Genomic DNA, 14,875 nt, shown 5'->3' with positions numbered 1-14,875 from the left:
CAAAACAGATAAATAAATGGCACTGTCATTTACAATGCCAGTAGCTTAATCTCTCGCAAATGCCACACACAAACACACAGACCCACAGAGTCCCACACACATCCATACCTGCAGAGCCACACACACACATGCACAGAGCCAGGGTGTCTGTGAGGAAGATGGACAGGTAAGCCACAACAACAGGGGAGGGGTCGAAGTTTCAAGGCAAGCAACAATAACGAACAGGGAGGCGGGAGGAGTAGGGAAAAGCAGCAACAATAGCAAAATGGAAAGGGAGAGGGACGGGAGCAAGCAATAACAAGCATTGGCAAAGCTAATAGGCTTTAAAAAATAAATATATATTTTGGCAGTGAGACGTGAAAGAAGGACAGGAGGAGTAAAATAATCAGAACAGAAGGACAGGTAGGGGAAATAGCATGGAGGGCAGGTGGGGGAGAAGCGGAGTTGAAAAATAAAAGCACACTGGAAACCGAGGAAAGCAGTGGGGAGAAAAGTACATGACAGACAACAGGTGGACACACATGCACTCTCATGGAGTGCTTCGCAAAAAGAAAAAAAGAAAACCTGAAAAGCAGACACTGGCGCACGCATAGAAGCAGCCAATCAGAAGGGTCCAAGGGAGGGACAATTACAGGCTGGCCCAGCTAATACATTGCGCCAGCGAACAAAAAGTAAATGACAAAACAAAAAGGCAGTGTTTAGCAATGGGAAAAGTGCACTTCTAGGTCCGTTTTCAGCATGTCCACAAGAAGCCAGCACACGGTCTGGTGGGCTCCGACCTAAAAAACTGTCTTTATTTTATTTATCCAGCTATGTTGCACTCAGACTTGCTTTAGTCCTCCGTGTAGGCAAGAGGTGGGAAAGCAGCTGAGAGACGGAAAGAAGCTAGAGCTACTCTGCCTTTAAGAGATGCTATTTCCATAACAGGACCATTGCTCCAAGTGAGGCACTGGAGCACGGGTGCAGCTTAGCGATGAGTAGTTCTTTTCCACGGAGGGCCGCCTCAAGTCCCTCAGGCCGCAACACACAAGAGGATGGGGGCCCTAGGCTGGGAGCAAGTCGCTGGGGGGCAAGAACACTCAGGAGGCAGTGCCACCAGACCGCCCAGCGCAGGGGGACATCACCACTGCGGCGCCCTGTCTAGTCGAAAATACCGCCGTGGTCCGTCTGCTGTGAGAAGGTGCCCATTCAGCAGGGGCAGAGAGAACAGCCCGGGTAGATATGTAGCAGTGCGGTAGGCGCCCAGCGGATGAGGAGGGGTGTCCCACGGGTGGTGGACGGTCGGGGAGGTTAATACTGTTGATCCCAGTTGTTGTACTGCCTGGTGGGAGCCCTGGGCAAAGCTAGTGCTGGATCTTCCGTCTCCCCTCCAGCCAAAGTGGCAGTCATCCCGGGCCGCAGGGCACTCCACCCGACCACCTCCCGCCAGCCGGCAATGAGAAATTCGGGCCCACCATGTGCAGGATCCTGAAATCAGTCCCCTCACCCCTTACACGGAGCCAGCAGCTGAGGGAAACTCCGGGATATTAATCAGGTCGCCAGCCTAGGATTGTCACTGCAGCGCTTCTCTGTCACCCCGGCCAGCCCGCACCACTATCGGGGCAGGGGGCAAGACGGGGGAATGCAGCCAGGATAACGGAGGGGGCGGGGAAGGAAGCAGTCTCCCGGCAGCGCCGCGTCCAGCACGGCCAGAAAGCCCAGCAGGGTTACACGCCACTCACCGCACCACCACCACAGTGGTAATAGTCAGGGCAGCCGTCGGTCCACTCGTCCCCCCCACTTCAGCGGCGGCATCCGGCAGAAGGTTATTCAGGCGGGGATGCGCCAAGGTCCGGTCAAGACGCCCGTTCTCCTCCGGCGTCAACAGGATAATCGGCCAATCCAGTCCCAGCGGTGTGCAGCCAGGTTCGGCCAATTAATCACAGTGCCGGGAGTCGGGAGATACGCCAGGATCTAACGCCGAGCCGCCATTTTGTTTCTTCACGGCCGTATGATTCTCCAGCTGCCGCGGCCGATTTCGTGGTGCAGGCTGGACAGATCACGGCACAAGAGGATTCCCCCGCACACCATGAGGCTCCGACACCCAGCAGTAGCAAATTTGGGCCGTCAGTGTGTCCGTTAGTATACATCACGAGCATGCAGCACGGCAAAGAATACATGGGTAGAGGGGGGCTAGAGCGGGACAAAGGAGAGCTGCGGGGTGGAGGGAAGGGGTGCACAAACAGGGAGTCAGAGGCAAGAAACAACGGCACAAACAGGGGGGCAGAGGCTTTCCTCGGTAGACGCTGCTCGGAAAGCACAGCGCACCCTGTAGGGATTCGGGGGCGTGTTTTTCACCCTCTCCCCTTCCCATTGGCTGGAAGGTAAAATTCCAGCCAATGGGAAGAGGAGAGGGCGTGACTTAAAAAAAGACACGGAAACGCCCCCGAATCGCGTCAAGGCGGGCCCTGAACTCAGTGACGCTCCTCTCCTCCAATGGCTGGCCAGCATTTACGAGGCCAGCCAATGGAGAAGAGGGGCGTGTTCAGCCCCCATACTACAGACAAAAGATTTCGGCTCCGCCCACTGCTTACGCAGTGCGACGGTAGCCGAAACCTAAAAAGGGGATGGGCAAAGTCTAACTAATAACATTTCAACCATCAACGGCTTAAATCAGGGGTGTGTGCTGTCTCCTTGCTTAGTTAACATCTACACAGCCGACTTAGAGAACAACCTTCACACATCACAAGGCGACCCTCCAAAATTGGACAATGTCCCAACAGTAAGTCTCCAATATGCGGATGACATTGTCTTACTTTCTCAAACGCCTCGAGGCCTGCAGCGGTTGATTACCCAATTAGCAGAATATACCACCTCAGATCAATTGGTAAGCAACCTACAAAAATCGAAGGTCGTATGCTTTTCCAGCACCCACAAAAAAATGCCCCAAATGAATCTGGAGGTTAAACAATAACCCGTTTGTCCCAGGTGGACACATACAGATACTTGGGGGTACATCTAGATCGTCAGCTCAACTATAAGCTACATCCGTAACAAGGGAATGCAAAAGCCAAACAACTACTATTTGCATTTAACATCTTGCAGAAATAACTCAGTAGTTGCTCAACAAACCATCCACTAAAGGTCATAGCAGCTAAATTTCTGCCACCTATTTCGTACGGATCAGAAATGATAAGCACAAAAGACTCAGTAGTTTTAAATACAGCACAATCCAGTCTCTTTAGGAACTTGTTCTCAATTCCATGTCATATTTCACAAGCACAGATAAGACTAGAATACGGATTAAAAAAACAGATACCAGCAAGATAAGGAGCTCTGGTCAAACACTACTGGAGATTGAGGGCAACAGAGGAAAATACCCTAGCCCACCACTGTTGGCAGGAAGTTGAAAAAAACAGGCCAGGCTTAGTAAATCAGTGTTCCCAGTTCTTAACCCCCTGACTCCGGGGTGTTTTCCCCGTGCTGTGCAGGGGGAGGGGGCGCGCGCGCGGCGCCGCTGTGCTTGTGACGAGCTGAGCTCGTCACAGCCACACCCGTTTTTGGAACGTTCAGCACAGCGGGGACATTATCCCTGCGTGCGAACGTTCCAACGGCTGTGACGAGCTCAGCTCGTCAAGAGTGCAACTCAACCGTGCCTCATGACGAGCTCAGCTCGTCATGAGCACTCAACGGGTTAAAGAATCCCTTTCTGCCCTAAAGCTAGATGCAGCTTGGCTCATGATAACGGCCTACTCTGAGTTTAAGCATATAGTCAACAACGCCATCAAGGAACAATCGCTATTAACAGACAAAGCTGGCTTGCCCCACAAAACACATGCATGAGCGGTGATATCATCTTATCAACTGTTGAAACCTCAACCGTATTCGTCAGAACACTTCTCAGAACAATATAAGCGGAACTTGACCTTATTGAGACTGGGACCCTTCCCTTCGAAAGACCTCACCCCAAAATGGAAACAGACATGGTTGACAAAGGAAATCTGTCTTTGTGGTCATGGAGATGAGTCATTACTCCACCTATTATGCATCTGTCCAGTGCTTTTAAACTCTCATAAAACTCTCCTTCGGGATCTACTGAGGCGAGAACAAATAAAGACTTGCAGAGCAGCCGTTATAACATGTCTCGGAGGCTCGTCCGTCCAATTGTCTTGCAAGGCAATACAATTCTGGAACCTAGCGGCAAAAGAATTAGACAAGACGACTGCTGAACTGAACTATACAGAATTTCCTTGTTTATCTCAGTCAGTCATTAAGTCTTTATTGCGATTCTTCATCATGAAAGACAATCTAAAACAGTAATACAAAATTCGTACAAGATAAAATTCATCATATACAAACTAGAAATTTGATTTTTACTTAAAATCCAGTAACAGGCTGGTAAATAAATATTTTAAAAATATGCTAAAATTGAATTAAATGTGCAAATAAGCAATAGACTTGGACAAAACTGAAATATTTAAACTTAAGAACTCAGTTTGGGATACAAAAACTGGGGACTGTAAAGATACCCAGGTATGGTACCTATCTCAGATAGGAAGAGACAATCTTTTAATTCTACAAATGAGCCCCACCCCTTTTGATCCGGAGGGCCCATGCCCAGCTCAAAAATTTTGCTACACCAATTACAACTGGGTTGGCTGTATCGTTTTTCAATATTCTACTTGCAACCTGTGCTGATCTTGTTCCCAATTTTGTGTCCCTAAGGAGATAGGTCTATATATGTGGTTGAAGCTAGACCTTATTTAAATATAGAATACACAAAAATGCCTAAACCACACTTACTTCAAACAAAAGCCTTTCAAGGGATGGAAAAATATTTATTCAATCCAAACCTGGCAACTTGATTTATTGCCAATTATTTTATATTTCATCAAAAACTACTTATGCTTTAAACAACAGAAAAAAAAACACTGTACATTGAAATATTTTACACTATTTGTACATAGAAACCTAAATAATATTTAAACAAATGTACCAACATCAAACATCATACAAAGAAATCTAGTTTTGAAAAAAAAAACATCATACAAAGAAATAGATACATTAAACAAAAACCACAAATACATATATAAACAATCAATGAATGAAAAAAAATCTAGCGCATGGGGAATATTGTCAAATAAATGACAGTAGTTGAATATTCACTGGACTCATGAGTCCTAGTTGTCATTACTAATGAAATTGTATTCCGCCAAAAAAACTGCTGCCGCGTTTCAAGACCAGGACGAATGTCCCTGGTCTCTCATCAGGGCTTTTAATCTTTGTATCAGGCTCTTTCTGTAGGGAGGAGGCGGTATGTTGGTAGGTTTCTGGGGCACGGAGGGATTCAATCGTAATGTTTTGGGCAACCTTCAGTTTGCCGTCTAGCGGCTAAATGTCGGGGAAAAGTGCAACCATCAGCCGGTTTCCTTGTTAATGCTTCGTTTGCCCGTAAACTCAGTGATTCCTCCGCACTCCCGCACCTTCTCTAAACGCACTAAAATCGGCCCTGTAACAAAATCGGCTGAAAAGCGGCCCTGGCAAAGCGCTCGCCCCCCTCCCGCCCAGGGGGCGGGGGGGCCGGCCAAGCCCTTTGCCAGGGCCGGTTTTGGTTCCCAGTCCGGCCCTGTCTGCACTGGATTACTTGGAATTCCAACCAAGATGTTCCCAATAGCATACAAGCAGGTTTCAACCATACACGCCTGGGTTGTTGGTACACCAGGCAAACAAATAGAAAGTGATCAATTGTTTCGATACAATCCAAACAAAATACACATTTGTCACTGCCAGTAGGATTCCATCTACTGGATAACCAGGGTGTTTATCTATTTTAAACGCCGCAGTCCATTCGCCCTCAACACTTGCACTTTATTATACACCGGAGAAACATGTGTGTTTGGGTACAGTTTTAATTAAGTTTGGGTCTTTAACAGGGCGGGACTTCACACAGAAATAGCCCTAACTGATGTGTGTATTGCATTTTTAATCTAGAACAATTTTTTGATACCGCATGTACCAAGGTGGTTCCCTCCCCCCTTTTATGATTTTAAAAGAAATCAAATAAAAGTACATTTTCGATACTCAACCCTGGTGCATAATTTAGCCTTCTCCTGCCGCATAATTCCAGTGGCCCTGAGCGTACCGTGGCATGGCACGGGGTATACAGGGCACAGGAGAGGGAACCGGATGAGCACGGCGTGGCACAGCACGACTAATAACATGGCACATACAAGACAGGCACAGGCGGCATAGCATAGAGTCGCACACCGTGACGTCACAGCTCAGCATGCAGAAACACAACACGGTGTAAGAACGCATTGTGTAATTGTGCAAATGACATAACACGTCGTATCACAAGTTATCATAAAATGACCCCATAGCAAATGTAATATAGCGCATCACACGACATGTAGCATGATATAGAATGGCACGTCATAAGATGACGTCATAGCACACGGTACGATAACACGTGCCCTCTCCCAGGACCTAGAATAGCACGTCACGGCGTGGCACGTCATAAGATGATATTCTAAGAGACGGCATGCCTTGTCAAGTAGTCATATAGCCGGACGGGTCACGTGACATGGTGTAGAATAGCTCTTTGAGGCATGACGTGCACAGCCAGAACACAGAACAATATAGCATAGGGTAATACCGTGATGAAATGGAAAAATAGAAGTGCAGGTACCAAATGGAAAAATAGAAGTGTAGGTACTAAATGGAAAAATAAATAGAAGTGTAGGCACTAAATGGAAAAATAGAAGTGTAGGTATTAAATGGAAAAATAGAAGTGCAGGTACTATAGAAGTGTAGGTACTAAATGGAAAAATAGAAGTGCAGGTACCAAATGGAAAAATAGAAGTGTAGGTACTATAGAAGTGTAGGTACTAAATGGAAAAATAGAAGTGTAGGTATTAAATGGAAAAATAGAAGTGCAGGTACTATAGAAGTGTAGGTACTAAATGGAAAAATAGAAGTGCAGGTACTATAGAAGTGTAGGTACTAAATGGAAAAATAGAAGTGCAGGTACCAAATGGAAAAATAGAAGTGTAGGTACTAAATGGAAAAATAGAAGTGTAGGTACTCTAACTCTGTGCCACAGTACCTGCTTGTTTCTGAGAAGTGCATGTACTCTCCAATTAAAGGTATAGCATTTCTCTTCAGAAGTGCCGGTACTTTCCTTCTCAACATTATTAAGTGCCGGTAATCCGTACGGGACAGTACCGGCCCATTTAAAGCACTGCGGGTAATAACACAGCCACGCGACGTGACTCGTCATGTGTGGGGAGGGCTCAGAGTCCAGCCCAGGGCACCGGGCTCCAGTCCGGGTCCTCCCTCCGACCTGTGGGCGTGTCCATGTGTGAGAGGCGGACCCGAGAGGGGGTTGTGGACACGCCCCGCGTGGGCAGCCGTGCGGGGGCGCAGCACCGTATAGAAGTGATGGGGAGCAGGGGGCGATGGGGGCGAGGAGGAGGAGTGAGAAGGGAGGGGTTAGGAGCTCCTGTATTTTTCCATGTCGGGCGTGAGCCTCAGAGCTCTGTTCCCTTTGCATTCTGGAACTTGTAGTCCTTCATTATTTCAATGGAAACCAACCCTAAAAGCCCTACAAGAACTGCGGACACCCCGATCTCCTGCTAACACCCCCCCCCCCCCACACACGTTATAACCCCCGCCTCTAAGACACTCTCCGTGCCCCCACGACTTGCTTGGCGCACCCCCTCCCGCCGCTGGGGGTGCATGGATGCCCGTCAATGGGAGGGAGTGAGTGTGTGAATGAATGGATTGCTCAGGGCTCTAATTGAGAGCACCTTTTGCACTTAAAAGCGATTCTAAACCCGGGGAGGGCGCTCTTCCGGAAAGGAGGCTATGACACCTGTCGGACGCGCCGTGTGTCCGGCAGGGGGCGCTGTGGGAGTGTGACGTGTGCACACGGAGGGCCGTGGGGTGGGTGCTGTTTGTGTGTAAGACGGGGGGAGGGGCGCAGACCCAGGCACAGCTCCACCCTCACAGCCCGGGGACCACGGGACAGCAGCAGCCTCCTCTCAGCCCTGCCTGTGGCTGGCTCTCCCATCCCTCACCCTATCCCCCCTCTCAAGGCACCGTGGCCGGTACCGGCGCTGCGCCCTCCCTGTGACGGCGACCCCCGCTTCTCCCACCTCCAAGAGGTGAGGGGCAGCCTCCCCCGGCTGGTGCCCCCGAGCCTCTGCCCGGGGGTCGCCTCTCCAGCTGCAGAGCCATCCGGGCACAGCTGCGGGGCACAGGTGCAGGTCAGAGCTCCGGCCGGACAGCTCAGTGCGTCCGCGCATTTGCTGCGGAGATCTGTGGTGGCCCGGGGGTCGCAGGTTCCGCCCCCAGTCATAGCCAGGGGGTCGTGCGCCCGCTCCACGCACAGGAGTCCATATCCAGACGGGGTCCGCTCATCTTTCGGGGGTCGATAAAACCATGGCCGTGAGTTGGAAGAGGACAAACACCTGTTATAAACGCGCCTAGAGGCGGCCGTGGTGCTGAAGGCGCTTTACGCATTCCTTGTCGTTCTTTGCCTGAGCAGTTCCAACCTCTCCGTCTTGCCCTGACGCTGCCCCCGCCTTCCCCTCGTGGGTGTCTGAATGCAGCAAACCCTGCCGTAGCCCCTCCAGCCTCGGAGTGTAGAGCGAGAGACGCGGGGGAGGCGCGCAGAGCGCCGGACTGTCCAGAGCAGGACGCGCAGCGCCGGGAGAGGTGCGCAGAGGAGGGGGGTCCATCCAGGAGAGACCCATTTGGAGGGCGCGCAAGGAAGAGCGTAGCGCCTGGAGAGGTGCGCAGCGCCTGGACTCATCAGGACCGTGCCATACCAGTGGGCGCGGCAGCGCCTGGACCCCTCAGGACCGTGCCATACCAGAGGGCGCACAAGAAAGCGCAGCGCCTGGAGTGGTGCGCAGCGCCTGGACCCACCTGGACCGTGCTGTACCTGTGGACGCGCAAGAAAGCGCAGCGCCTGGAGAGGTGCGCAGGAGAAGACGGTAGGTCCGTGCAAAAGCGGACCTAGCGGAACTGCCCCTACCGGAGGGCGCGCAGAGCGTGCAGCGCCTGGGGAGGTGCGCAGCAGAGAACCCAGCTGGACTGTGCCATACTAGAGGGCGCGCAAGAAAGAGCTCAGCGCCTGGAGAGGTGCGCCAGAGCATCGCGCAGGGGAATAGGGAATGTCCCAGCAGGACTGAGCCGTAGCGGACGGAAGGCGCGCAAGTAAGAGAGCGCAGCACCTGGACAGGTGCGCAGCAGAGGAGCCAGCAGGAGCGGAGGACGCGCGTGAGTGCGCAGGAGGGCAGGTCTGTGGATCGGAGGGCCCTGCAGGTGCTGTACCGGAGGGGTGAGCAACAGCGTGTGGGGGCGGCGGAGCCCACCCTGAAGGCGCACGGACACTCCGCGCAAACCAAGCGCCGCGAAGCACCGGGAGTGCTGCAGGACGCCCTGGGGGAGCGATGCGCCGATCCACGCTGGGGCCGTGAGAGGAGCCCCAGCCCTCGGTGAGCCCCCGCCCGCCTCCGCCGGGGCCCCTCGGCGATGTTCGTGTCTGTGTGGTACGCCAAGAAGATGGGCCGGCGATTCATCGACAACGTGCGCAAGGCCAAGAAGGAGCGGCACCTGCAGGCGGTAAGGTGGTGGGGCGGGCGATGAGAGGGGGGGACACTGGGGTGGGGGGGAACGAGGAAGGAAGGGGGGGGGCTTGGAGGGAGACCGGAGAGAGATGCGCAGCAGGTGGGAGAGTTGAGTCGCAGAGAGCGGAGTGGGGTGGCGGCCATGGGGGGGAGAACAGCTGAGAAGCAACACCTGTGGGGCGGGGGCGACAAAGGGGCAAGGGGATATATATATGAGGCAGGGGAGAAGAGGCGAGGATTGGGGCGAAGAGATGGTGCTGGGGAGAACGGGGGCAGGAAGCAGCTCTGGGAGGAGGGGGTGCAGAGGTATGGGGAGCAGGGAGGTATGGGGGAGCAGGGAGGTATGGGGGAGCAGGGAGGTATGGGGGAGCTGGGAGGTATGGGGGAGCTGGGAGGTATGGGGGAGCTGGGAGGTATGGGGGAGCTGGAGGTATGGGGGAGCAGGGAGGTATGGGGGAGCAGGGAGGTATGGGGGAGCTGGGAGGTATGGGGGAGCAGGGAGGTATGGGGGAGCAGGGAGGTATGGGGGAGCTGGGAGGTATGGGGAATTCGCAGGGTAGAGTGAAGGCCTGGGCACGGGGAGTAAGGGGGATGAGGGGAAAAGAGCTTGGAAAAGAGGGAGGGGCCAGTTTGGAGGGGGTGTTATTGAGTTAGAGAGAAAATATAGGGTGAAGGTGTTAAGGAGTTAAAGGGAAGAAATAGGGTGGAGAGGGTGATCTGGAGTGAGAGGGGAGAGCCAGGGGGGGAGGGATGTTATCGAGTGAGAGGGGAGAGCCAGGGTGCAGGGGGCGATATGGAGATAGGAGAAAGTGCTCAGAAAAGGAAGGAAAGTACAGGCAGAAGAGCTGTCGAGGAGACGTAAGATCTGGAGAGTGGGGAAAGCCCTGGGGCAAGAGCTGGAGAGAAGGGGGCAGAGTGAGGAGGGAGAGAGCTGCTGGGTGGGGGCACGTGGGAGAGCTGGCGGCACAGAGGGCATGATGAACAAGTACAGGAAGAACTGGGGTGCAGGGAAAATCTGAGGCGCATGAAAGACAAGAATTGGCAGTTCGGGCTGGATTGTTCCCATTGGAGCAGGGTCAAGACTGATTTGCATATGGCTTGGTCTAATCTGAGGTGGCACGGTGGGCGAAAAAGGATGGATTGGAATGCGGCCTGAGCCATTGCAAGTGGCTGAGATTAATGCAAGCCTTCCACCCATCATGTTTATGATGCCCTCAGTGTGCCACAGATGCCCAGACGTGGGTCCCGCGTTCACTGTGCCACTGGAACCAAGCTGTACCCAACTGATGAGCCTATCACTAGGGCGATGAAACCGGTCCCAGGATACTTGTTTCCGGTCCAGAGAGGACCTGGCCTGGCAGTTCGGGCTGGACTGTTCCCATTGGACCAGGGTCAAGACTGATTTGCATATGGCAGGTTCCAAACTGAGGTGTCATGGTGAACAACCCGAGGGACCTGCTTGGATGCTTAAAGCACATGCGCACACTGAGGTATTGATTCAGAATGTGAGGGGTTAAATGCAGGTCAGGGGTAGCAGTTTATTGACTACACATGTAAGAGGGACCCGGTTGATTTCACATATAGAATGACTGCAACAAAGGAGTCTGAGCCTGTCAGGAGGGAGTTCACAAGTTAATCTACTCTATAGTAAAATAACATGTCACGTGACCTTTGCACTGTAGTGATAAATGGGTGTGGCATAAGTAAACGTGTGTGTTTATGTATGAACCCCAACTCCCAGCCAGCAGCAGGTGCTGAATGTGCAGTGTTTCTGCACAAGGCGGGGTGGGGGAGTGCAAAAATAAGGGGAGGTCTCTGTGAGGGATTCTCTGGGTTGCTCCGGTGATGCTTGAGGTGCATCAGCAAGCAGTGATTAGGCCTTAGAGGAGCACAGCAGGACTGGGGTACACTGTGTATAACCAAGAGAGCATGGCTCTGCAGGCCTAGAGAGAGGTGCATTGACAGAGCTGTGCATGGGTCTCACTGAGAGCATGGCTCTGCAGGCCTAGAGAGAGGTGCATTGACAGAGCTGTGCATGGGTCTCACTGAGAGCATGGCTCTGCAGGCCTAGAGAGAGGTGCATTGACAGAGCTGTGCGTGGGTCTCACTGAGAGCAGGAGCTCTGCAGGGCTGGAGAGAGGTGCATTGATGGAGCTGTGCATGGGTCTCACTGAGAGCAGGGGCTCTGCAGGCCTAGAGAGAGGTGCATTGACAGAGCTGTGCATGGGTCTCACTGAGAGCATGGCTCTGCAGGCCTAGGAAGGTGCATTGATGGAGCTGTGCGTGGGTCTCTCTGAGAGCAGGGGCTCTGCAGGCCTAGAGAGAGGTGCATTGATGGAGCTGCGCGTGGGTCTCACTGAGAGCAGGGGCTCTGCAGGCCTAGAGAGAGGTGCATTGACAGAGCTGTGCGTGGGTCTCACCAAGAGCAGGGGCTCTGCAGGCCTAGAGAGAGGTGCATTGACAGAGCTGTGCGTGGGTCTCACCGAGAGCAGGGGCTTTGCAGGGCTAGAGAGAGGTGCATTGACAGAGCTGTGCGTGGGTCTCACCGAGAGCAGGGGCTCTGCAGGCCTAGAGAGAGGTGCATTGATGGAGCTGTGCGTGGGTCTCACTGAGAGCATGGCTCTGCAGGCCTAGAGAGAGGTGCATTGACAGAGCTGTGCATGGGTCTCACTGAGAGCAGGGGCTCTGCAGGCCTAGAGAGAGGTGCATTGATGGAGCTGTGCATGGGTCTCACCGAGAGCAGGGGCTTTGCAGGGCTAGAGAGAGGTGCATTGACAGAGCTGTGCGTGGGTCTCTCTGAGAGCAGGGGCTCTGCAGGCCTAGAGAGAGGTGCATTGATGGAGCTGTGCGTGGGTCTCACTGAGAGCAGGGGCTCTGCAGGGCTAGAGAGAGGTGCATTGACAGAGCTGTGCGTGGGTCTCACCGAGAGCAGGGGCTCTGCAGGCCTAGAGAGAGGTGCATTGACAGAGCTGTGCGTGGGTCTCACCGAGAGCAGGGGCTTTGCAGGGCTAGAGAGAGGTGCATTGACAGAGCTGTGCGTGGGTCTCACCGAGAGCAGGGGCTCTGCAGGCCTAGAGAGAGGTGCATTGATGGAGCTGTGCGTGGGTCTCACTGAGAGCATGGCTCTGCAGGGCTAGAGAGAGGTGCATTGACAGAGCTGTGCATGGGTCTCACTGAGAGCAGGGGCTCTGCAGGCCTAGAGAGAGGTGCATTGACAGAGCTGTGCGTGTGTCTCTCTGAGAGCATGGCTCTGCAGGCCTAGGGAGGTGCATTGACAGAGCTGTGCGTGGGTCTCACCGAGAGCAGGGGCTCTGCAGGCCTAGAGAGAGGTGCATTGACAGAGCTGTGCGTGGGTCTCACCGAGAGCAGGGGCTTTGCAGGGCTAGAGAGAGGTGCATTGACAGAGCTGTGCGTGGGTCTCACCGAGAGCAGGGGCTCTGCAGGCCTAGAGAGAGGTGCATTGATGGAGCTGTGCGTGGGTCTCACTGAGAGCATGGCTCTGCAGGCCTAGAGAGAGGTGCATTGATGGAGCTGTGCGTGGGTCTCACCGAGAGCAGGGGCTTTGCAGGGCTAGAGAGAGGTGCATTGACAGAGCTGTGCGTGGGTCTCACCGAGAGCAGGGGCTCTGCAGGCCTAGAGAGAGGTGCATTGATGGAGCTGTGCGTGGGTCTCACTGAGAGCATGGCTCTGCAGGGCTAGAGAGAGGTGCATTGACAGAGCTGTGCATGGGTCTCACTGAGAGCAGGGGCTCTGCAGGCCTAGAGAGAGGTGCATTGACAGAGCTGTGCGTGGGTCTCACCGAGAGCAGGGGCTTTGCAGGGCAAGAGAGAGGTGCATTGACAGAGCTGTGCGTGGGTCTCACCGAGAGCAGGGGCTCTGCAGGCCTAGAGAGAGGTGCATTGATGGAGCTGTGCGTGGGTCTCACTGAGAGCATGGCTCTGCAGGGCTAGAGAGAGGTGCATTGACAGAGCTGTGCATGGGTCTCACTGAGAGCAGGGGCTCTGCAGGCCTAGAGAGAGGTGCATTGATGGAGCTGTGCGTGGGTCTCACTGAGAGCAGGGGCTCTGCAGGGCTAGAGAGAGGTGCATTGATGGAGCTGTGCGTGGGTCTCACTGAGAGCAGGGGCTCTGCAGGCCTAGAGAGAGGTGCATTGATGGAGCTGTGCGTGGGTCTCACTGAGAGCAGGGGCTCTGCAGGTCTAGAGAGAGGTGCATTGATGGAGCTGTGCGTGGGTCTCACTGAGAGCATGGCTCTGCAGGCCTAGAGAGAGGTGCATTGATGGAGCTGTGCGTGGGTCTCACTGAGAGCAGGGGCTCTGCAGGCACAGAGAGAGGTGCATTGACAGAGTTGTGCGTGGGTCTCACCGAGAGCAGGGGCTCTGCAGGCCTAGAGAGAGGTGCATCGACGGAGCTGTGCATGGGTCTCACTGAGAGCATGGCTCTGCAGGCCTAGAGAGAGGTGCATTGACAGAGCTGTGCGTGGGTCTCACTGAGAGCATGGCTCTGCAGGCCTAGAGAGAGGTGCATTGACAGAGCTGTGCGTGGGTCTCACTGAGAGCAGGGCCTCTGTAGGCCTAGAGAGAGGTGCACTGACGGAGCTGTGCGTGGGTCTCACCGAGAGCAGGGGCTTTGCAGGCCTAGAGAGAGGTGCATTGACAGAGCTGTGCGTGGGTCTCACCGAGAGCAGGGGCTTTGCAGGCCTAGAGAGAGGTGCATTGACAGAACTGTGAGTGGGTCTCACCGAGAGCAGGGGCTTTGCAGGCCTAGAGAGAGGTGCATTGACAGAGCTGTGCGTGAGTCTCACTGAGAGCACGGGCTCTGCAGGGCTAGAGAGAGGTGCATTGATGGAGCTGTGCATGGGTCTCACTGAGAGAGCAGGGGCTCTGCAGGCCTAGAGAGAGGTGCATTGATGGAGCTGTGCATGGGTCTCACTGAGAGAGCATGGCTCTGCAGGCCTAGAGAGAGGTGCATTGATGGAGCTGTGCGTGGGTCTCACCGAGAGCAGGGGCTTTGCAGGGCTAGAGAGAGGTGCATTGACAGAGCTGTGCGTGGGTCTCACCGAGAGCAGGGGCTCTGCAGGCCTAGAGAGAGGTGCATTGATGGAGCTGTGCGTGGGTCTCACTGAGAGCATGGCTCTGCAGGGCTAGAGAGAGGTGCATTGACAGAGCTGTGCATGGGTCTCACTGAGAGCAGGGGCTCTGCAGGCCTAGAGAGAGGTGCATTGACAGAGCTGTGCGTGGGTCTCACCGAGAGCAGGGGCTT

At 54.0% G+C, this 14,875-nt stretch overlaps 1 protein-coding gene across 3 annotated transcripts in view; it reads left to right on the top strand.

The window, feature by feature from the left end:
• DLG4 (discs large MAGUK scaffold protein 4) overlaps positions 1-14,875 on the top strand; it is a 740,755-nt gene that overhangs the window by 554,241 nt on the left and 171,639 nt on the right. Inside the window, exon 1 of one of the 3 annotated variants that reach the window (XM_078671186.1) lies at positions 9,398-9,609. The exons of the other annotated variants lie outside the window; for them this stretch is intronic. Coding sequence (XP_078527312.1) covers positions 9,520-9,609 — 90 coding nt within the window. The 5' untranslated portion in view covers positions 9,398-9,519. Of the gene's footprint in view, positions 1-9,397; positions 9,610-14,875 lie in introns of those variants that run through there. 3 annotated transcript variants of the gene reach the window in all.

This window comes from Lissotriton helveticus, chromosome 12 (genome assembly GCF_964261635.1).
Source record: "Lissotriton helveticus chromosome 12, aLisHel1.1, whole genome shotgun sequence".
NCBI classification, from domain to species: domain Eukaryota; kingdom Metazoa; phylum Chordata; class Amphibia; order Caudata; family Salamandridae; genus Lissotriton; species Lissotriton helveticus.
Note: the sequence above shows the minus strand (reverse complement) of the source record. Positions and strands in the feature narration are given on the sequence as shown.